The sequence below is a fragment of the Myotis daubentonii genome, chromosome 3, assembly GCF_963259705.1.
Source record: "Myotis daubentonii chromosome 3, mMyoDau2.1, whole genome shotgun sequence".
Taxonomy (NCBI): Eukaryota; Metazoa; Chordata; class Mammalia; order Chiroptera; family Vespertilionidae; genus Myotis; species Myotis daubentonii.
Window position 1 is genome coordinate 127,667,924 of NC_081842.1, and position 26,867 is coordinate 127,694,790.

The window sequence follows — 26,867 nt, forward strand, 5'->3', positions numbered from 1 at the left end:
AGAAGGGGAGATCAACCAATGAACGTATGTACATAAGCCATGGACACAGATGGTAGGGTGATGAAGGCTTGGGTGGAAGGAGGAATAGGGAGGGAAATGGGGGGAAAAAGGGACATATGTAATACTTTCAACAATAAAGATTTATTTTAAAAAATAAATATACATAAAATAAAATAAATCTTAAGGAAAAAAAGAGAAATAAACTTATATTGTGCTTATAGTAAAATAAAAAAATAAAATCATTAAAATATCCATACTACCAAAAGCAATCTATAGATTCAAACACAATTCCTATGAAAATACCAATGGCATTTTTCATAGAGCTAGAACAAATACTCCAAAAATGTACATGGAAACACAAAGACCCTGATAGCCACAGCAATCTTAAGAAAGAGAAACAAAGTTGGAGTTATCATGCTACCTGATATTAAACGAATCAAAACAACATGGTACTGGCATAAAAACAAATACATAGATCAAAGAAACAGGCTAGAGAGGCCAAAAATAAACCCATGAGCATATGTTCAATTAATATATTGACAAAGAACATACAATGAGGTAAAGACAGTCTAGTCAACAAATGGTGTTGGGAATATTGAATGAAACTAGACTTTCTTACATCACATAGAAGAAAGACTTAAATGTAAGACTCCAAATCATAAAACTGCTAGAAGAAAATACAGGCAGTAAAATCTTTGACATTTCCCTTAGCTATATGTTTTTTTTCTGATATATTTCCTCAGAGAAAGAAAACAAAGAAAAAAATAAACAAATGTGACTACATCAAACTAAAAGGCTTTTAGCATAGAAAAGGAAACCATCAACAAAACAAAAAGACAACCTACTGAATGTAAGAAGCTATGTGCCACTGATACATCCCATAAGGGATTAACATATAAATCTATGAAGAATGGATAAAACACTCAAAAAACAATCAACTTTAAAAATGGGCAGAGGACCTGAATAGACACTTCTCCAAAGAGAACAAAAAGCCAATAGATATAGAAAAAGAAGGTTAATGTCGCTAATCATCAGAGATGCAAATTAAAACTACAATGAGATATCACCTCACACCTGTCAGAATTGGTATCATCAATACATTAACAAACAAGTGTTGGTGTGAATGTGGAGTAAAGGGAACCTTCCTGCACTGTTGGGAATTCAGTTTGGAGCAACCATGACGAAAACTGGAATGAGGTTCTCAAAAAGTTAAAAATGGAACTGCCTATGACCCAGCAATTCCATTTCTGGGTATATATCTAAAAAAGCCCAAAACACTAATTTGAAAAAAATATATGCACCCCTATGTTCACTGTAGCATTATTTACAATAGCCAAGATATGAAAGCTACCTAAGTGTCCATCAATAGATGAATGGATAAAGAAGAAGGGGTACCTATATACAATGGAGTATAACTTGGCCATAAATAAGAATGAAAATATTACCATTTTTGATAGCATGGATGGACCTAAGGGTATTATACTAAGTGAAATAATTCAGACAAAGAAAGATAAGTAGCATATTGATTTCACTTATATGTGGAATCTAAAGAGCAAAATAAATGAATAAAATAGAAACAAACCCACAGATACAGAGAACAGACTGATGGTTGCCGGAGGGGAGAGGGGTTGAGGGATTGGGTGACAAAGTTGAAGGGATTAAGAACTATAAATTGGTAGTCACAAAATAGCCACAGGGCCCTGGCTGGTGTGGCTCAATTGGTTGAGGATTGTCCCATGCACCAAGAGATCACTGGTTGGTTCCCAGTTAGAACACATACCTGGGTTGTGGACTTGATCCCCAGTAGGGGGTGTTCAGGAGGCAGAATCTCTCATCAATGTTTTTCTTTCTCTCTCCTTTTACCTCCCTTTCTCTCTCTCAAATCAATAAAAACATATCTTTAAAAAAGTGCATTCTTTTAGAAAAAAATAGGTCACAGGGATGTAAATTAAAGCATAGGGAATACGTCAATAATATTGTAATAACTAGTTATATTGCCAGGTTAGTACTTGAAATATAGAGGGGACCACTTTGTAATGTATGTGATTGTCTAACCACTATGCTGTACACCTGAAACTAATGTTGCATGTAAACTGTATTTGAAAAATAAAATTTAAAGTTCTTTAAAAAACGACTCACTGGCCCAGCTGGTGTGGGTCAGTGGTTGAGCGTTAACCTATGATCCAGAAGGTCACAGTTCGATTCCCAGTCACATGCCCGGGTTGTAGGCTAGATCCCCAGGCTGGGGAATGCAGAAGGCAGCCAATTAATGATTCTCTCTCATCATTGATGTTTCTATCTTTCTCTCCCTCTCCTTTCCTCTGAAATCAATAAAAACTTATTTTTAATTAAAAGACCAATAAAAACAAAAACAAAACCAAAGCAAACACGACTCACTGGAGATCATAACATAAGTCAGACGTAGAGCATTGGCTAGAACCAGTGTTTCCTTCTGTGTCTTCCTACCAAACCACCTTGCCTTTATTAAGCATTAATGCAGTGTTTACCACATCTCTGAGGCACTGGAAATACCATGGTGAACAAGAAACCCTGGTTCTCTGGAAGGTGAGAGCATTGGGGGCAGAGATAACTTACTAATACATCATTGCAAAGCCATGTAATAAATCTATAGTTACATTTTATTGTTTGGTGGCCCAGAAGGCAACAAGATTTTAGCAGGCAAGAAAGGGGGAGGCAGGGCATTGAAAGCCTTCCCCTCAGGAGTGGGGTACAGGTGCTGTGCTGGTCCAGTGGCCACAGAAGGCCCAGCCCTCAAGGATCCTGCAATCCAGCTTAAGTGAGACTCAGATGCTTCCTTTCACGAAACAACAGAAATGCTGCGAAGGCAGGACATAAAGTATGATGTCCATGCGACAGGCTCCGCACGGTACATAACAGACAGGAATAAGCTTGTTCCTAATGGTTCGCTAAACTGCCTAGAGCAGAAGAAGAGAGTGGTCAATGACTTGTAGGAGAAAATGAGCTCAGTTTTTTAAAAAAATTTCCAATTAGAAAAATACTTTAATATTATGAAAAATACAGCTACAAAGCTAGCTGCAAACTTTAAATAATAATAGAGTTATGAAAAAAAGCAAAACACTAAGTTTGGCACTGTTAAGACAGAACCCAGTTCAAAGCTAGAGAAAAATTAATTTTTTTCTCTTTTTACAGTCTCCCCTTCCCCATCCCACTCTTTCTAGGTTTGTTGAGTCCTAGTGAAGAAAACCTCATTTGTCAATAAGTTATCTACAACCTGTCACCTGTACAAAAGGGCAACTGCTGTTCCTCACCTTGACCCATGTAACATTCCTGTCATCACTGAGTGCTAAAAGCTTTATGAAGTATCGCCAAAGTATTTTCTCGAATTGGTTCCCTTGCTGAGGCTGACTATGAAGAATAAACATTACATAACTCAGCATTATGTAACCTTGTTACTCTCCCACGCTTATCAAAACATGTTATCTGTGAGATCTGGGAAATCAAGCTTTCTTTTTAAAGTCAATTTAGTAAATAGAGAAGGTCAGTGACATAACTCACCCTTATAGTTCTTAATTCCTTCACAGGTATGTTCTGTAACCTAATGATCATTTTCAGAATCAGAAAATGTCAGGCATGCAAGGGATCTTAGAGAGCCATGGCATGACCTTCCCTTACCTACAGGAGGAGGGCTGCATATGAGAACTGCCTGCCAGCTGCCAAGGAGGCGGTCGGGAGCAGAACCCAGCTCTGCTGCTCCTAGGCCAGACAGCATTCAGTGATTGAGTATTTACTGGGCTCTGATGGCAAATCTACCTCGGCGCAGGCAATTCTGGAATGCACTAACTTATTAGTAAAATTCGGGAATAACCTGTTGAAACCCCCCGTCCAATTTCAACAAGGCATTTAGGTTTGTTAAGTACAGCAGATTGATAAAAAAAATTCTTGTGCTATTAGAGATCTTGGAATTAATGCACCCAATTGTGTACTTTTTATAGATGAGGCCAAAAAGGTCAGGGAATTTTTGATGGTGCAATCACTAATCTGTGATAGACTTTGAAGAGGAATCCATGTGACTTGGGGTAAGTCCTTTTTCACTACATTAAGGAGGTGAGATGGGTGGGGAGAAGAAAAGTATTCTATGAAGTGGAAATGTTTGAAGAAAAGGAAAATATTTAAAATACTGATTTGTGTACTAGCATTATTAAATAAAACTAAGATTATTACAATGGTACATCTTAGAGAATATTTAGGCTTTATTTTGCTTATTTATAACTGACCAATCCATAAAATGACAGCCTTGATTATCAGGTAGAGGAAGAATTGAAATTTCTGACATACCATTTGGCTTTGATATTTCCAAAACATAGCAAGTACAAAACTAACATTAAGAATGGTATTTCTTTGTCTTTAGTAGAAAAATTAAACGTTAATGTTTTAAGAGAGATTAAATATCATGACTAAGGAAGCTATCATCCTTGTGTTAGAATTTAAATTTAGTGTATCTTGCTCAAAACCTCTTCCCTTACCAACTATTATTATGTCTTTGAATAAAACAAGTTGTTTTTTTTTTTTTAGGATGATACAGGTATAATTAGGAGAAATCTTTCAAAAGGCACAAATAAAACTATCCTTTATATATGTGTATATATATTTATATACACACACACATACAAATGAAACCCATCAAATCTGAAAAAAATCCAACTACAGATATCAAATGCTCAGAAAATGAGTACATGTTCTCATATACACACTGGACTTGGGGGGAGTGTCAGTATCTCCCTGTGCCTCAGAGGATGTGGTACAGAAAACACAAATTAACATGAACAAGGTGTGCCCCTTCTATTACCCTTCTTAGAAGATGTGACATTGTTCCTTTGTCATCCTGGGAGAAGATCTTCAGCATAAGCATGACTTGAATTAACTTTGATTGCTTGAAAGGATGAGCCAAGCAGTAAGGCATCAAAAGGTTTCCACTGAAGGGCACTTCAGTGATAGCTTGTCAAGAATAGCACAATTGGAGCTGCAACCTTCAGATCTGTGGGGAAATTCTGAGCAAACACTTCTTAAATAAGGTGGCTGACCTTTAACATTTTCAGACTGTGGTTTTTGTACTTTTTCTTTTGAAGGCTGAGAGAGTGAAAGTGTTTTTCAGAAATGATAAATAAGATCAGCCCCTGGGATAAACTATTCATAAGACTACAGACAGTATGCTGTTAGCTTTTAATAAGAGTTCTAAATGAGCAATTAGAAAAAGAAATACAAATCTTGTCTTCTCTCACATCCAAAGTCTCATTTACCTTCTGCCAAAATAAGGCCACTTGCAGTCTGATCTCTATTCTAAGAACTGGCTAAAATATAAGAATAGATGTGGGCTCACCATTTTTCTGAGTGTGTGTCTTCAGGAAAACTAGTAAAACATGCCAAGTCTGACTTTCCTCTTCTAACCCAAGGATACTGGTATGGTCTTAGAAGGCTACTGTTAGGAGAAACTGAGACAACATACTCAAAGTGCTTAGCACATAGTGTCAGCACATAGAGAGGGCACAATGAACACTGACATCACCACCACCACCTTATCAATGAAATCATCTCTTTATAGATGTGGTAAATAAGGCAAATAAACAACTTGCCCAGTATCACACAACAGATTACTATCAGAGCTGAGGTCCGTGTACTTTCTGCTCCTGAGTTGTTACTATCTACTTCCACTTTAGATGCTTCAGAAACAAAAACAGTTCAAGGAATTCAAGAGTGAACAGCTGTACCAACTAGACGGGATGATAATAAAAATTCCCAAATAAAACTCGAGCAAAAACTTTCTATGATTAGCATTACCAGTGCCTTCCTCTTGAGCTGTTCTGAACATGGAAATATGCACAAGACCTATTATGAGATATGAAAAATGCAGAGGTGAGCAAGGCTTTGTCTAGAAAGGAAATGGAATCTTGTTTTGTGTATGTCAACCTTGGAGGAATCAAGTAAATTTAATGGGAAATCTTCAACCAAGAGGCATTTCTTCTACAAGAATGCCACCTATGGGTGGGCATATTATTGTCCCAGACTGGAAGATTTACTGGAATTTCTAGAAAAAGCAGAGAGGGAGACAACTAGTTTAAATTCTTGTAAAAAGAAGTCTTTTTATAGCTGCAGAGGAACTATATATTGGACAAACTGAAAAAGTAGGTTTACAGTAGAGTATGTGAAATACAGAGTTTATTTCTGGGTTATTATTAATTACTAGAGGCCCAATGGGTGAAATTCGTGCAAGAGAAGGCCTTCCCCGGGCTGCTGGCACCAGCTTCCCTCCAGCTACTGGCAGGAACCGGGGACCCGGGCTTCCCTCGAAGCCCCAGCTTCATCCGGAAGGTCATTCAGAAGGATGTCCGGTCTAATTAGCATATTATTCTTTTATTATTATAGATTGTTTTATTTTTCCTATGAACAACCGTAAACCTACTTTCACCTCACCCTGTCCATAGCTGGCTACAACTTTCCTCACATGTAGCCTAAACTACAGAGTTAAGATCTTGGTGAAAAATGGTCAAGGAAAGCTGAGCATAGAGTAAATTACTCTAAAGTGTATCAGTAAGTTTCTGCAAGTGAAGAAGAAGGGGACAGATATTGAACTACAGAAAATTAGAACTGGAATTAGCCTTAACTGTCACTTAAGTATTTGGATGGAAAAATATATTGTTGCTGAAGTATGTAATTGTACAGTGAGGATAAATTGGGTGCTTCTACTTTTGCCCCACCCTATGTTTTGACCATCATGAATTCCAAAAACTTCTCTTGGTCCCAACCTTTCCAGTAGATGACACATCACCAGCACTAGCACCTATCTCTAAGCAGAACATCTTCTTTCAAAGAAAATTAAATAGCAGTTGAAAAGCAATAATGTCTTAAGTAATAGAAAAAAGAAAGATTAAAATGCTTTCCTGAAGCCCTAATGTCAATACTAGTTTCTTCCTAATTTGACTTCTTCCTGCTGCCTGACTGGCTTCTTTGCTACGTCAAACACAATCCGCTCAATAAATCAAATATACTGTATATATTGCAATTCTGTGCCCACAATTTCTTTTCCTAAACATTTATTGAGCACCCACTCAATAAATATAATTATGAATTGACCTTATGAGCTTTTTGGAGGAAAAGTTGGGATGGAATTATGAGGTCCATAAGAACCTTGTAGAAGTTCTTTCTCACTTTGACTCTTTGGAGACAAACTCCTTGTCTCCATCCTAGATCCCATCTATTATTCACTCATTTAACAGAACAGAAATATACACTGAGTGGCCAGATTATTATGACCACCTGACGACGTCTGTAGGCAAATTAGCTATAATTTTGCGCTGAAGTTGCTAGAGGGCCAGACCATTATAAATAGGGAAGCAGGTTGTTTACCACGACAGAAGAAGTGATTTTTTTCTGAAGATATGAGTAAATAACACGATTTAACAGCCTTTGAACATGGAATCCTATATAATAAAAGCCCAGTGACTGAAATGGCGGAACAACCTTTATGACCAGAATGATCATGGCCCCTCACCCCTGCTGGCCCCACCCCCCAGCGGGGACCCCTACCCTGATTGGGGGTCCCAATCAGGGCAGGCCAGTCAGCCCCATGCACCCGGCCTCTATCCTATATAATAAAAGGCTAATATGCAAATTGACCGAATGGTGGAATGACTGGTCACTATGATGCGCACTGACCATCAGGGGGCAGATGCTCAGCCAGAAGCCGGGATCACAGATAGCAAGCACAGCAGTAGTGGCGAAAGCTTCTCCTGCCTCCGCGGCAGCACTAAGGATGTCCAACTGCTGGCTTAGGCCCGCTCCATGAGGGAAACAGTCCTAAGCCATCAGTCGGACATCCCCTGAGGGCTTCCAGACTGTGAGAGGGCACAGGCTGGGCTGAGGGACCCCCCCACAAGTGCACGAATTTCGTGCACCAGGTCTCTAGTATATATATATATATATATATAGTACTTACCCCTATACCTATATAGCTAAACCATAATTAGACCAAAGCATCAATCTACATATTTAAAAAGTAATAAGGCAGTCAGAAGTGAGATTTATGTACTCTGTCTTAGACTTGGGAGCAGACAGGAAAGCTCAGTTTAGAGGAGGCTAGTCCAGAACTTGATATCAGGAGAGAGGAAGAACTCACACAAACTGCCAGGGTCAATCCGTCTTTATAGAATGATTTTATATGAAAATAATGGAAGTTTATAAAAGGTGGAAGAATGCCTTTACTAGTTATAGGATGTAAGATAATGCATATAGCTGGAAAGAAATTAGAGACTGCCAGACTTAATTATAATTTTCAGGGAGTTGTTCCAAAAGTGTCAAAGAAAGAACATGTGTATGTTAGACTTCTATTCAGTGGACCAAAGTGATAAAGAAGGAGCAAAAGGTGCCTGCCTTCCTAATAATGGAGGAAAAACAATCTGCCGTTCTACTTCTTCAAGTCAGAGTAATCCTTAGGTGTGGTGTGAAAGGCTAGTAAGAAATGCAGATGCTCTCCCGAATCCTTCAGGGTTGCCACAATGAAGACTAACTCTTTCTGTGCACTAAGGATATAAAGAAAGAATGACTCTGATGAGAGGCGGAGCTAGGTTGATGTGGTCCTTAAATATCTTAGAAACAAAATTGGGGGATGACGTAAGATTATCTTTATCTACTGCCTCAGACGCTCATGTCCTTGAACTTCTGAGTTTGCTCTAAGGAACTGGAGGACCTGAACACAGATCTGGTCATTAGCCAGGGAGAAGGCATCTAGCTTTATTGCACCTTGGTTTTGTTACCCTCCAGAAAGAAGAAAATCTATGCACAGAGACTTTTTTAAGAACTGCAAAATCTTACCATGCTTACAGCTGTATCATCAGCATCACAGCTGATTGAGTGACTGAAAAGTTAGAAAAAAGATCCACTTGAAAGTCTGAGTTGAAGGCAGGGAAGTAGGGGACAGTGTTGAGAGAGGAGACAGTCTGATGAAGGAATTCGAGTAAAACGCCTTATGGATGTGCACATCTGGCAGCTTGAAAGGCGGCAGTAAGCTTTCTCATCTGTGGAAAAGTGATGCTGAGGTTGATGTGCATCCTGATGGTCTCTGGGCCCAAGCACTCAAGTGAAAGAGGGACTTGATATAAAGACAGTACAGCTCATGAGGGTAATGTCTCAAGATCCTTATTAGATTTCTGCTTTCCTTTCAAGGTTCATTCTCTCTGAAGAGAGGTTTGGGGCAGCCAGCAAGATACCACAATTTGGTGGCACAGACTCCTTGACTGCACTGTATGATCTCAGGGGCCAAACTCTTCATATACTCTTTTAGTCCACAAATAAATAGTAAGAACCAACTTTATGGGGGGCTATTCTAGATACTCTGGATAACAATAGTATTTACTATGTGCTAGCATCCTTCTAAGGGTTTCACATATGTTAACTTATTTGATCCTCACTATAACCCATGAAGTTGGGCCTGTTGTCATCTGTACTTTACACAATGCACCGAGAAGTTAGATATCTGGTTCAAAGTCACAGTAGGTTGAATAAGGATTTGAACACAGTCAGGCTGGCTCCAGAGCCCATGCTCTTACATACTAGGTAGCAGTGACCATGACAGGTGAGATCCCTGTCTTCACAGGAAAGGAGAAAACAGACAACAGTAATGTTATTTTTGGTTCGATAAGTGCTGTAATGAAAACTAAAGCAGGGTAAGGTGACAGAGTGACAGAGGGAAGGAGGCTATTTTAGATTCTGTGATAAGTGAGGTCTGAGCAAAAGTCTGAGGAAAAAGGGGAATCGAAAAGGGGAGAAACTAGTCCAGGCGGTAGGTACAAAGGTTCTGAGATGGGAACAAGCTGGAGATATACAAGGGATATGAAGAAGGTACATAGTGCAAGGGAGACAAGAGCAATGGAGGGCCTTTGAGGACTTCATAAGGACATCATATTTCATTGTCAGAGTGCAACGAAGCCCCTGGAGCATTGTGACCTGTGTGAAACCTGCTCTGATTTTCCTTATAAAGATCATTCTGGCAGTGTGCAAAGAATAGAACATTTCAGGACAAGGGCAATTGGAGCAAGTTAGAAGGTTATTACATTGGCCAGTGAGAAGGAAATACAGATGCTACTTTATTTTAGGCCTTTTCGCCAAGGTCAAGATAATCAGCTTAGAGTGAGGTGGCTCCAGGAGTCCACTACAGCTCATAAGCCAACTATGGTAAATGTTATTCTTGAATTCAGGAACAGTCTTGATGTGAAAGGGAAGTGAACAGAAACCTCCCAGTTGTTGACCTATAATTGGCTAACTAGTTCTCTGATTGAATGGGAATGCTTTCACTTGTCAGGGCCTCTCTGAGCAGGGCCTTTAGGGATCACACGATCAATCACCTAGTTACTAGCTGATGTACTAGTTACTATGGAAGCTCTGGGCACTGGCAGTCCTGGGTTGGGCACTGGGCCTTTAAGTGGATTCACTGGGGATGTCTGATGACAGCCAATCTAGTCTTTTTTTTTTTTTTTTTTTTAAGAGGGTAGTTTTAGCATTTCAAAATGAAGGCACAGCTGAAATGGTGGAACAGATTACTTACAGGTAACCTTTTCTAAGCATTTTCTACTCTGAGCAAAGTTACACTAGGAGAGAAAACCAGCCTGTTTTGGTGAGGCTTGCCAACTTTTACATGGGAAAGTGCCAAAGAGCTAAATCTTTCTGAGTTTATGTAAAAGAAGGACAAGTTCCAATGTTAAAGGTTCCACAAATTTCAACCACTGATGCCTGGGTAGTGACACTGTTCTAGTTCTCAAAATGCGACTCATTAATCTGCTACTCTCAAAGTATATGCAAATGTGCAGATCAGTTTCTTTGTAAACTATCCTAAGCATACGAGTTATTTTCCACCACAAGTCTTATTTTTTCCACCTATTTACCTTAGTCAAAGATAATTTCCTAGGCTTGTCTGAATGTGGCAAAGTTATTCTATTGCTAAATAACTACAGAACTCAAGGAGGGTCACCAGAACCTGAAATGGTATTCTGGAACAGACTGTTTCATTATATAGGCAATAGAACAAGACTTCCAATCCTATATAATAAAAGCCTAACAAGCTAAGTGTCTGGTTGTCCATTCAACCAATCAAAGCGTAGTATGCTAATGATATGCTAAGGCTGCTCAACCCCTCGCTATGACATGCACTGACCACCAGGGGGCAGAAAGTCGACTGGTTGACCAGTTGCTATGCCGTGCACAGACTACCAAGGGGCAGATGCTCTGATGGGTAGCTTAGCTTGCTGCTGGGGTCCGGCTGATCGGGACTGAGCGAGATGGGCCAGATATGTCTTGGAGCCCTCCCCAGCTGGCCAACCTCTTGCATCCCTCTGCAGCCCCCATGCACCAGTGGGGTCCCTCGGCCTGGCCTGTGCCCTCTCGCAATCCAGGACCACTTGGGGGATGTTGGAGAGCCGGTTTCAACCCAATCCTGCAGGCCAGGCCAAGGGACTCCACTGGTATGCAAATTCATGTACTGGGCCTCCAGTTTTGATATAAAATGAAAACTACAGTTTTTAATACTGCTTCTCTTTTTTTTTTTTTTGAATTCTGTTTAGAGGCAAGCATGACGAAGATATGTTAATATATTATGACTAGAGGCCCGGTGCACAAAAATTTGTGCACTCGGGTGGGTCCCTCAGCCCACCCTGTGCCCTCTCGCAATCTGGGGCCCCTTGGGGGCCCCTTCCCCTGGCTGCTGGCACCAGTTTTCCTCCGGTGCCCGGAACCCAGGCCTTCGCTCTTCGCTGGGAGGGGCCCACACGGTGGGCGAGGGGCTTAGCTCTTTTAAAAATACTTCTGAATGTTTGGTAAATAACCCTGTAGGAATCTACTTTCTGAAACATGCTGGTTGTTAAGGGCTGATTTGGGTAATCAACAAAATGTATGTTAAAATCCTAATCCCCAGAACCTCAGAATGTACCTGTATATGGAGATAAGATCTTTAAAGAGGGGATTACATTAAATTGTGGCAGTTCCAGTGGGCTCCTTAGCCCATCTCACTGAAGTCCTTATAAGAAGAGGAATGTTGGGGTCCAGCCCCAGCAGGTCCAGGGGTTCCCAAAGAAGGAATGACACAGAGGCAGCATTCAGGTTATCATCATAGCCAGGTTCTCTTTTTATTGTCCTGTTACATCTATATTTATACTATTTGATCCTATAAACATGCCTCTATAAGCTTTTTTTTTTTTTTGCATCGGGTCCGTTTATTGGGGGGTCAGTCAAAGGGGGAGTTGGCTAGGGTGGGGTGGGCAGCAGCTTGTCTGGCAACCGAGAAACCCAACTTAAGTCCAGAGCCTCGACGGCTTAGAAGCCAAAGTCTTCCTCCACCTTTATCTGCACGGGGGCCAGCTCCGGAGTCAGCGGGACTCCTGCCCAGTGCCCTTCCTATGGCACTCGCCGCCTCTTCCAACTGCTGGGCCCCTCGCCAGGGGCCGGGCTGCTGGCTTCTGTGGGCGCTGGCGTCCTCCTGGGCGGGGACAGCCCCTCTTTCTCTGGAGGCTCGTTCTCAGCGTTGCCTGGGTTGGGGGCGTCTCTGCCCTGGCTGCCCTAGTCCTCCAGTAAGATGGTGAACTGGCTGGCCCGGTAGTTGTCACCGTAGGAGTCCAGCACCTTCATGAGGAACCTCCGCTCCTGCTGGAGTCTCCATGTTATCCTCTATATCATCTGATGGAGCCTGTTCAGGACCCGCTCCTTCGCCTGCTCAATCTCCCTGCAGCGCCGATCCAGTGCCTGGTACTTCCTGCGATTGAGTTCCTGTTGGCGCCGCCCTTGCTGGCCTCAGGCTGCCTCCTCCTCTTCGTCTCGCTCCTGGAGGCTGGAGCTGCCCAGACCCCCAGACACGAACTCCACTTCGGTCTCAAGCTCGCTCTCCAGGATGTAACCACCTTCAGCGGAGGCAGCGCCAGCTCCCAGCCGGGAGGTGCTGAGAACTCCTCAAAGCCCACAGCTGCCATGGACCCTTCTCTCTGCTCCAGCTCCATTTCTCCCTGGCTCCCGACGCAGAACTTCCAACCTTGCAAGCCTCTAGTTTAAAGTGGCTTGTGAAACTACAGCCCATCCGATTTCACAGCCAGGCACCCAGGCCCTGGCCGCTAAGCCTCCTGGGAGTTGTAGTTCTCTATTTCCGGCTTGCCTCCCTCGCCCCACCCCCACCCCAGTCCCAACTGAAAGGCCCTGCTGGCTGGTCTAACCCTGTGGCCAGGCATCTGAGTCACCTCGGGTCTTTATTCCTGTCCCGGCACCACGCCATCTGACCATGGAGACTCTCCTCTTGTGAGGCCCCTGGGTCTCCTTCTGGGTCTCCTCAGCCCAGGTACTGGATCGCGTGCCCCAGCTGCGACGCAGCCCCGGGCCCTGGGTCTCCTCAGCCTGGGCACTGGATTGCGTGCCCCAGCGGCAAAAACAGCCCCGGCGCCTGGGTCTCCTTCTGGGTCTCCTCAGCCTAGGCACTGGATTGCGTACCACAGCTGCAACTCAGCCCCGGGCCCTGGGTCTCCTTCTGGGGCCTGGCTGCGCCGCCCCCAGGGGACCGGATCGCGTGCCCCAGCGGCAACGCAGCCCCAGCGCCTGGGTCACCTTCTGGGTCTCCTTCTGGGGCCTGGCTGCGTAGCCCCTGGGGTCCAGATGGTGTCCCCAGGCAGCTATGCAGCCTGGCCTCTGGCCCCGCCTCTGGGTGTTCTCCCATCACTGGTGATCAGTGATCTGAGAAGCCAGGCAGACATCCACCTCTTCCCTGCCCCACCCAGCTTCTCCCATTACTGGCCCAGGGCCGGCAATGGCGGCCAGGTTCTCTTATCACAGAAGCCAGCAAAGGAGGCCTGGCTTCTCCGAGCAAAGGCAGCTCGGTTCTCTGGCTCTTGGCTGCCGCCTGGGTTTCCGATTGCAGTCAGCGGCAGGCAGCTTCTTCCCTCCTTCCCCTTTCGCCTCCCAGCATTGCGCCTATGTTGGCAGTTAACCGCCATCTTGGCTGACAGTTAATTTACATATAGCCCTGATTAGCCAATGAAAAGGGTATCGTCGTACGCCAATTACCATTTTTCTCTTTTATTAGATAGGATATGATATAATGTTAGTCAAGCTGGCATCTCCTCATGACGCTAAAGAAGTTCTTTCCAAAACACAAACAGAAATTAGCAAAATGTCAAGGGGCTTCCCTTCCACACTTTATAAACAAATTTACTGCAAGTGAGAGAATAAAACAAATAGAAGCAGAAATGAAGCTTATGGTGTGATTACTGCTAAATTCAAGGAAAATAGTGAAAAGTATATGTTTTTTTAGAGAGTGAGAAAGCCAACTGATAGTAAGCTACTTTAGTCTTTAGCTTTCCAATGAATTTTGCAGAAGGATGGATATATCGCACTACCCAGAGACCATGTTGTAGCAACTGCTCCACTCTACCTCAAGAGAAAGAGAAAGGCAAGCACAAATCAAGGTGATCCCTGGCACTTCCGCAAGATGCAAACAAAAGCACCTCCCAGGGTCCTTTATGGGGTCAATCCCAAAGCAGCTATTCACACCATTTCCGCCTGCAGATACACGTTCCATGTGGCAACAAAATTCATTTCCTCACCAATGACCATGTCTTCACGACAATCTTATCTTGAACTATGATTTTAAAATACTAAGAAAAGTAGAATACATTTATATTCTTTGACATATGTCCATACACAAATGTGTAATATATCTTACAAAGAGAACAGTTTTTGGAAGTTTCCCATACTTAAAGCATCAACCTTTAGTTAAATGTGAGAACTTAGCTTCCCAAAGGATGCATTCCCTGGAAACTCAGGAAAGCTGATATTTTCCTTTATGTTCTCCTTGAATTCAATAATATAATAGGTCATCTTTCTATGTTTATATGAGTAAAAGGAACAGTCTCATGATTCTGTGTAAATCATAAATACCAAAAATAGTGACATGCATTCAAGGGGATGTGTCAAAGCTTTAAACTCTTAATGAAAAATAGTACATCATTGAACTTTCTTACCTGTCGACGAATCATTTCCAGGTCTCTCTTGGCTTTATTCACTAGAGCCTGAATTTCTACAGGATCTTTCATATTCTTATTTTCTCTGAAGGCATCTCTTATCTTCCTGATAGCATAAGTTCTAAATAAATTTGGGATGGGGGAGAAAAGGTATCAGTATCTCTGAAGCTATGTTTTTAAATAAATTTAAAAGCTCTTCCTTAGGGATGAACTGTCTGATATTCTCCTATGGATAATTCACTTCATTGCTTGCTCTGGGGACAGGCCCATCCATTACAATTCTGGGATGACTAAGCAAACATGTTTAGGGATATAAATCTACCCCAAACAAGTCACATATAAATGGCAAACTGCTACTGAAATTAGCTTAGATTGCTAATTCTTTATAGAGGTATTCACATGTGGCTACTCTCCATTTACATGGGTAATTGAACCTTTAATGTACCGAGACAAAGCAAGAACTACGAGGGGAAATAGTGCACCACATATGAATACACCAAGGCAGTGATCTAAGTCAGATTCGGGGAAGCTCTATAATCTTGTCCCATGTTTTGGCTATTTCTTCCTCTTGTGTAACTTAACATCCACATCAGGATCTTACCTCAGTACAGATTGCAAATTAAACACATATGCACATACATCCACACGCCTAACACTCTCCTCCCCCCATATAAATCACATGCAATATGGGATAGCAGTTCAAGAACAAGGCTTTCAAATCAGACAGGCTTAGGTTTAAATTCTTGCTCTAGCTCCCTGTTTGTGTGAAACTGGCCAACCTTCTTAACATAACCCATGTTTTCTATCTGTAAGACAGGTACAATCCTGCCTACCTCAAAGAGGTGCTAGGGGAGGAGAGAGTAAGTTTTATAATGAGTGTCTGAATCTGAAAGAGAACCTGGTACAAGAAAAAGACTCAATAAGTGAAAACTGTTCCTCTTCCCTCTTGCTATTCCTTACTGCAATTAGTATCTGCCTCTCCTCGCATCACTGTCATACCAGAGTGTGTGCATAGAGGGTAGATGGGCCTGGATAATTAGCTATTGTTGCTGAGTCAAGAGTCCTTAACCTGATATACTCTCATACTCAGAGGGTCATGGCCTTTACCCCCAGGCCCACCCATCTGTACCAGATTAAAGATAAGGCTAAGGAGAAGCAGCCCATGTTAAACATATCAGACACAATTTTCTGTAGTTTTTGTAGCATCTCTGATTGCTCTCAACTTTGAACACCAGCTAAAGAATCCATGCGAAGCCCAGCTTCGACCTCTGAACCAGGAGTTCCTCATCGGGGCACATGCCTGGGCTGCAGGCTCCATACCCAGTATGGGGCATGCAGGAGGCAGCCGAACAATGATTCTCTCTCATCATCCATGTTTTTATCTCTCCCTCTCCCTTCCTCTCTGAAATCAATACAAATATATTAAAAAAGAAAAAAAAAAGAATCCATGGGAAACTATTAGTAACATTTAGAAACAGAAGAATGAGGACCTCCTGGCGCAACGGTAGCGCGTCTGACTCCAGATTAGAAACAGAAGAATGGAAATAGAGGCAAAAAAATGAGAGAAGGGAAATATAATTTCCTTGAAAGCTGGGATGTTGAGATGGATACAATTTACTGGGGAACCTTGTTTTAAAGAGGACTAATTTGATTTAGATAAACTTTTGTAAGTTAAAAAGAAACTTTTAATTAATAATTCACATATCAGGTCTATTTGCATTTAAAAGCAAGAATAAACCAAAATCTTGCAATATTAAGAGGCATAAAGCAGAAAAGAATGCAGTTTAGGAACTTGCATTTTTAGGATATAAGCCACTGCCAAAGACTTTCACCTTAATCCAGTGGTTCTCAACCTTCTGGCCCTTTAAATACAGCTCCTCATGTTGTGACCCAACCATAAAATTATTTTCGTTGCTACTTCATAACTGTAATGTTGCTACTGTTATGAATTGTAATGTAAATATTTGAAATGCAGGATGGTCTTAGGCGACCCCTGTGAAAGGTCGTTCGACCACCAAAGGGGTCGTGACCCACAGGTTGAGAACTGCTGCCTTAATCCCACCTGAACAAAGTGGAGAATTTATAGAGGAGTTTTTTTTTCTCTCACTCTTAAAGTGACAATGACTGGAAATGGGATCCCTGTACTAGACACTTTATAATGGGCTCATCTATACATATAAAAGCCTAAACAACCATTACGATGGAATGACCAGAACTGGTCACTATGATGCGCACTGACCACCAGGGGCAGACGCTCAACACAGTAGGTGCCCTTGATGGTTAGTGCGATCCCACAAGGGGAGCGCTGCTCAGCCAGAAGCCAGGCTCACGGCTGGCGAGCACAGCTGCCACAGTGGCGGCGGGAGCCTCTCCCGACACTGCAGCAGCACTACTGAGCAGCAGCAACAGGTGCGGCGGGCCAGGATGAGCGTAAGCGGCGTGGCACCCGGCCCCAATTTGGGCTTCTCCCTGGCTGCCTGACACTTGGTGCACTGCTACATCCCTCGGGGTATATCCGACTGCTGGGCAGAGAGACTCCCCCTCTCCAGTGCACAAATTTCATGCACCAGGCCTCTAGTTCACTTATAAAGGTACTAGAGGCCTGGTGCATGAAATTCGTCCGGGGGGGTGGTCCCCCTCAGCCCAGCCTGCACCCTCTCAAATCCAGGACCCCTTGGGGGATTTCCGACTGCTGGGATTGGGTCTAAACTGGCAGTTGGACATCCCTCTCACAATCCTGGACCACTGGCTCCTAATCGCTCACATGCCTACCTGCCTGGTTGCCCCTAACTGCCCCTCCCTGCCAGCCTGGTTGCCCCAACTGTCCCCACCTGCTGGCCTGGTTGCTCCCAACTGCCTCCCCTGCCAGCCTGGTTGCCACTCACCCCCCCAACCCCCGCTGGCCTGGTTGCCCCACGCAGCCTGCTTGTTCAGTTGTTTGGTCGTGCCTCACTAACTCCCCTGCTGGCCTGGTCATAGGCAGCCATCTTGTGAGGGTGTGAGGGTTAATTTGCATATCACCTCTTTATTATATAGGATATGGGAGGACTTTACTAATAGACTTATATTACATATAAATTTTAGTCATGTATAGCTGCTAATCTAATAAGATTTTAGATAGTAGGTAGGTAAATTAAAACCAATTTCTTGTGTGCTTTCTTACACAGCATAATGGTTGTTTATATGATACAATATCATTCCTCCTCACACCCACACAAACCTCCTCCAGAACAATTTCTTTTTTGGTAGTGATGGGAGCAGTGAGGGGACAAAATAATTTAAACCTAATATTCTGTTTAATATGCAGATTGATTTTATAATAGAGATTAACCGCAGGGAATAATGTATTGTTTTGATTCTTCATTCAGGATGCTGCATGGGCTATTTGGAAAAATAATATGGGCAATTGTGGTCATTACTAAATTCATTTTTTCTAAAAACTAGTGACTAGTCAAGAATAGCTAGAAAAAAAGGCAGTATGGCTTACAATATAAAAACATAAGTCCTTCCAAAGTTTAAGGAAATTAGAAAATAGCTTAAGAAAGAGTTTATCACCACCAAATCAATATTACAAAAAATGTTACAGGGACCTCTTTAAGAAGAAGAAAAACAGATAAAAAATATGAATAACAAAATGGCAGTAACTACATACCTATCAATAATTACTTTAAATGTAACTGGATTAAATGCTCTAATCAGAAGACAGAGGATGGCTGAATGAAGAAAAAAACAAGACCCATATGCTGCTTACTAGAGACCCACTTTAGATGGAAAGACACACACAGACTGGAAGTAAATGACGTAAAATATATTTTATGCAAATGAAAACAAACAAGAAACTGGGGTAGCAATACTTATATCAGACAAAATGGACTTTAAAATGAAGGCTATAGTAAGAGACAAGGACATCTATATATTTAAAAGCCTAAGTGACCAAACAACCAAATGACCGGTCTCTATGATGCACACTGACCACCAGGGGGCAGGCGCTCAACACAGGAGCTGCCCCCTGTGGTAAGTGTGCTCCCACAGCAGGAGCGCCGCTCAGCTGACTGACGGGTGCCAGATGCAGGGCTCACACAAAGACCGCAGCAGAGTGGCAGCGAGCCTACTGAGCGGCAGTGGCGGCAGCATCTAAAACCTAAGGTGTTTTCTTTGCCCTAAGAGCAGACACTGCATTGGTTCATAATGATAAAACTAACCAATACTGAATGAACAAATTTTCAGTTGTACAAATTCTTATTTCAAATGATCATCATTTTGTGAAGGTTATCTGGCTGAATTTTCAAATTTTGTAGGAGAGGGCCAGCCATCAATTATTTCTATCTTGCCCCGGCCCTGATTTTTATCATTTGCAATGTTTTCACTGCCACTAAAGTAAACCATTAATCCTTGAACACACTCTGGCTATCAGTCTCTTGACTATATCAGCAAGCAAGAACATTTCAAAGAAAAAGGCAGTCAACTGCTACATAGTCTCTTGCATTAGGTTCTTAATATGCGTCAGATGCTATCTGATATAAGGCATGAAATATGAACACATAAAGGTAACAGAACAGCAATAGCTACCAACTATGTTACGGCATCCACAGACACAGTAAGGCTATGTTTCTTACAGAAGCCATCGCTCTTCCTCTATCCTCCTGAGCTTTGCAGTTTCTTAGGGCTTCTTTGTGCAGATTCCCATTTGGCTTTACTTCTCCACCCCAGCCTTTGCCCATCTGTCTGCCACCAGAGCTCCAATGTCCACAGGTTCTCCTACTGGCTATACTTTTAACATTGCAAGGATCAAACTCCTTTATGAGATGCTTTCACCATTTCAATTTTCCAGCCACAAAGCAATACAGCAGGTAGTAATGAAAGCTCTACAGTATCTGAGGTCCTACTTCACTTTTTCCCAGAACTACTGTCAGCCAAATGCAGGCAATAATAATCACAGCCTCCCCATCTGTGGAAGCTCACATTAGCTTTCCCATCCAAAAGGTGTGTTCAAAAAATCAGTTGATGTACATCCCTTATTTCTGTCATCCTTCATCACTAACCCAATGCTGGTGTCTCTATCTACCCTGTAAAAACATCTGCTCTTTGTCCTTCTACCCCAACCCTAAAGTGTCCCAGCAACAGAACAATTCAGCCCTTTCTATTAGTCTCTCTGGGGCAAGCTCCTTCAGTTGCTTGAAAGGTGATATCCTCCATCTACTTGCCTTAACTCACATGTGCCTTGCCCTGAAGACAGTGTTTCCTTCACAGCCATGAAGAGGAAACAGCTTAATTCTGCCATGTCTTTAGATTCCACAGAACTGAGATGGCAGTACCAATGTGTTCTTGGATCCTACTGCTGCTTCCCGGTCATCTGTTCACTTTTACACATCTTTGGGGCCATGCTACTTAATGCAAGCATGTTGTATATATGTTTCCATGGTGCTATTGTATGCTCACTTCTTGAGGTCAGCTCTCTCAAGATATTAATCACGCCTTAATATCTAAAGGGCACTCGGTGCATAAATAAGCCACTGATTTTAGGTAATTTAATTTTTAATAAAATCTTTAAAAGTCAGTAATTTTTATAATGAGTTAGATAATAGTGTCTGTAGTCTTTTGCTTCACTGAAAGTTGAGTTCCATAGCTAGTTGGTTTCTCCTCTTGTTCTCTGCTTCTTCCTAATCCTCTTTGTAGGCGAATCTTATTCTGCAGCCTCTTAAGCATTGTATTCTCTAGGGCTCTGTAATGTACCTCTTTTCTTTTTAATAAAATCTCCTCCAGTAATTGCATTTGTGCCCAACTATCTATACTATATGCCATTGGATACCAAATCTTTTTCATACCCACGCCTTTCTGACTTCCACATACATATGACCCAATCACTATAAACCACTACAGATTCTCCCACTGAACACCATCTTTCTTTCCCCTTGCCTCCAATGGCCAGTATTTCCTTCCTAGGTAGGAGTGTCTTCATACAACCACTGTCCAAGTCAGACATTTGGGGATTCATCCTAGATTCCTTCCTTTCCCTTATATTCTTTCAATCACAAAATCTTACTGATTCAACCTTCTACTTCTGCAAATCCTCAGTCTGCATCTTAGTTCAGGCTCTCATCTCTCATGCCACAGCCTTGGGATTATGGTGTGTGTGTGTGGTGTATAATAAAATGGATAGTAACACCAATAGAGAGAAAAGTACTGTGTGTAGATAACAGAGTGAAGAGAGAGCAGAAATCTTCCTTCTTATGAGCGTTCCTACTAGAATATGAGCCCCAGACAGTAGGAACTTTTATCTTTCTTGTTTACTACTGGATCTAAAGTGCCTAGTTCAGAGATGGTGCTCAACAAATATTTACTGAATATATGAACTTATCAAATGCCATAGGCAATAAAAAAAAAATACCTTCAAGAAAAATACCAATAATCATAAGAAAAACACAATAAAGCATAAGAAACTGAAAAAAAAAAAAAGAATGAATGAAAAGGATTTGTAGCGCTAAGATTGAAATAACCTCTGAAAGGTAATGATTACAAAATTTGCCATGAGAATTCACTGAAGAAATAGGTATTGAATGCCTATTATGTCAGCACTACACCAAGCACTAGACATATAATGGAAACCAACAAAGTTATTGGCCACAGGGACCAGTGGGGGCGGGTGAAGTCTATGTATTTAGAGATGAAAGAGGAAATAGAAGTCATTCAAAAATGGAAACAAAGGGGCTAAGGAGACTTTTTTGGGGATAATAGCTCTTATCTTTTTAAAAAATATGTTTTTACTGATTTCAGAGAGGATGGGACAGGGAGAAGGAGAGAAAGATAGAAACATCAATGATGAGAGAGAATCATTGATTGGTTGCCTCTTGTATGTCCCCTACTGGAGATTGAGCCCACAACCCAGGCATGTGCCCTGACTGGGAATCAAATCCTGACCTTCTGATTCATGGGTCAACGCTTAACCACTGAGAAACACTGGCTGGGCTCTTTATTTATTAAAAAAAAAACAAAACAAAAAAACTTCACCCAAGGATATGCTTATTGATTTTAGACAGAGAGGCTGAGGGAAGGAGAGAGAGAGATAGAGGACAGAGGAGAAAGAGAGAGAGGGATGTGAAAGAGAAATACTGATCAGTTGCCTCCTGTATACAACCTGACTGGGGATCAAACCTGTAACCTAGGTATGTGCCCTGACCAGAAATTGAATCCACAAATCTTTTGGTGTAAGAGATAATGCTCCAACCACCTGAGCCACCCAGCCAGGGCATCAGTTCTTATCTTGATTAGGACAGTGTTTTTACGGGCCTATATATTTGTGAAAACATTGAAACTGTACACTTTAAATGGAGTCTGTAAATTACTCAATAGTATAGGGGTTATATTATATTTGTTCACTTAAGGAAAGCAAAAGAGGAGGAAAAAAAAGGAAACAAAATAAAGATGGCAATCCTAGAGAATAATTACATACTTAACTAGAAAAAGTAAAAATTAACACTTTTTTATAGAAACCAGAATAGAGTACAAAAGAGAAAATAAAATCTAAAACACAAAAAATTGAATGTGTTGATGAGAAATATATTAAAAAATTAACCTTCAGAACAAGCAAAGGTATATAACCTATGAATTATAAATTTGAACAAACTGAACTGAGTAGATAATTAAAGTTATAAAGAAAGAAAATGTCCCAGAAGTGATTATAAAATGTTGAGATTTAACAACCAGAGGATAATCCCAATATATTTACTTATAAAACCCTGGCTATTACCATAGACCAGGGGTGGGGAACATCAGGCCATGGGCCACATCAGGCCCACAGGTCATATAAGATCTGCAAAGTCATTTGGTCTGGCCATGCCAAGGCATATGGGGTGAGTTAATTAAATGTTTGACCAAATGTAGCAGGCTAATTTTTAAGTTGATAATTTTGTATGGGCTGCAAATGATACCATACATATCCAAATGGCCCTTGGCAGAAAAAAGTTTCCTGCCCCTTGCCATAGATAGTCAGGGAATGCCAGGAACTCTCCTCCATTGGCCAAGTTGGCACAGGAGGGGGTTCTTACACTAAGGTACACTTTAAATGGAGTATGTAAATTACTCAATAGTATAGAGGTTATATTATATTTGAAAGATGAATGGACAGGGCCCTCGCACATCCAAAAGCTTTTTTAAAAGATGAATGAATAGAAAAAAATATCCCTTCCCTCCCTAACCCTGTAAGAACTGGGGGCTTGAGCAGAAAAGGGACATAGTCTTTGAGATGGCCGTCCAGCATTCTCTCAGGTTGCTGCTCCTGAATAAACCTCTTTCCTCTTGCACCAGCACTTGTCTTATGAGTTTGGCTTTCATTGTGTCAGGCAGCTGAACCTGCATTTTGGTTACATGAACTCCAGGGTCGGAGAAAAAGAACTTTAAGAAAGAATAATGAATATTATACATTAAGCAGATAATATTGAGTGATTATAAGTATATCCTCAGATTTCTATTTTCAAAATTCACAAAGCAAAGGACTGCTTTACACAGTCATTTTGTAGTGCTATTTTGAGGATCCAAAGAGAGAACAAAATAATATGTATGACTTACGGCACAGGTAGCATGCACAAGTATTGTGCTAAGTACTGGATATATACCATTTAATCCTCACAAACTATCATACAGAGATATTTAAAATAATTAGGTTAAAAAAAATAAAATAAAATAATTAGGTTAAGATTACATGTTCTATACATGTAGAGCTAGGTTCTGAAGCCAGCTGACCACAGAGGTTGTGATTTTCAACTCTGAGGTTTGCTTCCTCCAGAAGTTGATAAACTCTATCCAATCTTTGATAAGCACTTGGTATAAGTCAAGTTGTTATATATTTTAAAAGGCATTTAAAAAATTATTTCTGGCATCATAAAACCTAAAAAGATAATCTTATCTCTCAACACTGCTTCAAGTGTTTCGACAAATAGTTCAAGAGCCAAGCATAACTTAAGAAAAGACATGGCTGAGAACTTTATGAGGGAAAGTGCTATTGATATAAGCAGTAAGTGAAATAATTGAGTTTAATTGTTTTAAAAAGGAGGGAAATAATTGAGTTTAATTGTTTTAAAAAGGAGGACAGTGACTAGTGAGAAGGTTTGTGTAGTTAGGAGGTAAAGTTACTATCAGAAAACCCACTTTGGAAACCAAAGCTTCTCAGTTTTTGGACAGCTGTAAATAAAACCTATTACATCTTCCCTGTTTAAAATTCCCTAATGGTTTTCCATTATCTTCAGGATAAGTGTCAAATGCATTAGCATGGACAGAATACTCCTCTTTATCAATCCCACTCCATCAGGTACCACTAATACATGAACCACCAACCTCAGTCAAATGGGAACACTAGTAATTTCCGATAAGGGTTTAATCTCCAAAATTTACAGAGAACTCATACAACTTAACAAAAGGAGGATAAATGATCCAATCAAAAAATGGGCAAAGGACCTAAATAGACACTTATCAAAAGAGGACATACAGAAGGCCCAGAGACATATGAAAACATGCTCAAAGTCACTAATCATCCAAGAGAGCAAATCAAAACAACGAGGTACCATCTCACACCTGTCAGAATGGCTATCATCAACAAATCAACAAACGACAAGTGCTGGAGAGGATGTGGAGAAAAAGGAACACTCATGCACTGCTGGTGGGAATGCAGACTGGTGCAGCCACTATGGAAGACAGTATGGAGTTTCCTCAAAAAGTTATAAATGGAACTCCCATTTGACCCAGTAATCCCACCTCTAGGACTACATCCCAAGAAACCATAAACACAAATCAGAAAGGATATATGCACCCCTATGTTCATAGCAGCACAATTTACAAGAGCTAAGATATGGAAACAGCCTAAGTGCCCATCAGCAGATTAGTGGGTTAAAAAATTGTGATATATCTACACAATGGAATACTATACCACTATAAAAAAGAAGGAACTTTTACCATTTGCAACAGCATGGATGGAACTGGACAGCATTATGCTAAGTGAAATAAGTCAGTCGGAGAAAGATAAATATCACATGATCTCACTCATATGTAAGATATAATGATCAACATAATTTCATGAACAAGAACAGATCCAGAGACAAATGGTGTGTGGGGGGGTGGTTTAGAGAGCAATCAAAGGACTTGTATGGATGCATATTAGCATAACCGATGGACATAGACACTGGGGCAGTGGGGGCTTGCCCGGGGTGGGAATGGCTGGGGTGGGGGTGGGGGAGTAAAAAAAGTCTATTTAAAACACTAGGACCTAAAAAACAATTTTATATAACTACAGATTTTAGGTAAAGTTCTATAGGGATTTTAAAAAAGTATTAGTCTTGTAAAAAGAAAAACACAACTAATAAAATAACAGAAAGCAAAGCATAAGCATCCTGTAGTGGATGCTTCCCTCAGGACCTAGGGGAAAAATTCAGGAGCATTTCTGTCCAGGATTCCTTTTTGGTGCTTAAAAACATTTAAGATCTTTAACCTATAATTCATCAAAATTAAACTTCTAATTACCACTTGGATCTATCCTCATAGCCGTAGACATTTTGTTGCAAACAAGATTTTTCAAAGTGTAAACCAATTTATCAAAGAAAGGCCACGTATAAACGCTGTCTAGCTCTTTTGCAGTGAGGCATACAGATCAAGCAGTGGTGAGATCCTGGTTGCTCTTTTGTCTGGTTTTAGACATGCCTATTTAGACAGTGCAGCACATTGCAAGCTGGAACCCCAGAGTTGGTGGCTGTGGCTAAGATCCACAGTCCTTGCCTCACACATTCCTGGACTAAAAGATGAACACATCATTTGTAGTCTTGCAAACTACTCTTGTGAGGAAGAAAACAAAATCATACTGAAGTATTAATTGTCCTCACATCTACATAGCCTTTTCTTAAGGATTGGTTTATTTCTTTTAAAAATATCACTGTGAAGCCCTAGCCAGTTTAACTCAGTGGATAAAGCGTTGGCCTGCAGACTGAAGGGTCCCAGGTTTGATTACAGTCAAAGGTACATGCCTGGGTTGTGAACTTGATCCCCAGTGGGGAGCATGCAGGAGGCAGCAGATCAGCGATTCACTCTCATCACTGATGTTTGTATCTCTCTCACCCTCTCTCTTTTTCTCTGAAATCAATAAAAATATATTAAAAAAACACGAAAAAAAAAAAAAAGTATCACTGTGACATAAAGACTCTGTGTGCAGGGATGGAATTTTCTGATTTCTTTCCCTTGCCAACCTACCAGAAATGAGCTTGACTTAGTATCAAAAAAGCAAGTTCAAGCTTTTATCATGTAATAAGGGTTAAATGTTAGGTTAGAGAATACAATTTTTCAAATTGTATTTTAAAATTATAGCGTGAACTAGCCATTGTAAAACATGACCTTTAAATGAATCAAAATTTATGTAGAGTTATCTATGGTAGGACATTCAATTAATTCTGTATTTTCCTCTTTATGGGAGAAAACAAAGCACAAACAATGGAAATTCCTCTTGGTCATTAAACTCAAATTCCTTCTTTAAAATTTTATATTAATGCTGCTAAAAAGGAGTCAAATAAAATGCCTTTTGTTTTATCCTTTCCTCCTGCCATTAGTAACCAGTAAGAATAAATGAACAACTCAGGAAAGAGGAGAGGGGATACAGATAAGTCACCTAGCTTATGAAAAAGGTTTTTTAAAGGATAATTCACATACTCCCCCCCCCCCCCCAAAAAAAAGAGCAGTTTTCCCTCACCTTAACTGAATGTGTGAATAGCAGAATATCTGCTGGGTTTTTCAAGAGGGAGAAAAAAAAAATCTACATGAAAATGTTTCAGGTATACAGTAACCTCACCCATCCATAAAAAGACCAGAAAACAG

The 26,867-nt window shown here is 41.1% G+C and overlaps 1 protein-coding gene across 5 annotated transcripts in view; it reads right to left on the reverse strand.

The window, feature by feature from the left end:
• Positions 1-26,867, reverse strand: part of LYRM4 (LYR motif containing 4) — a 144,701-nt gene that overhangs the window by 97,281 nt on the left and 20,553 nt on the right. For 2 of the 5 annotated variants that reach the window (XM_059688524.1, XM_059688523.1), the window contains exon 2: positions 15,021-15,141. In XM_059688524.1, coding sequence (XP_059544507.1) covers positions 15,021-15,141 — 121 coding nt within the window. Of the gene's footprint in view, positions 1-2,634; positions 2,937-4,641; positions 5,031-5,104; positions 5,472-15,020; positions 15,142-26,867 lie in introns of those variants that run through there. The other 3 variants (XM_059688528.1, XM_059688525.1, XM_059688527.1) reach the window with 3 other exon arrangements.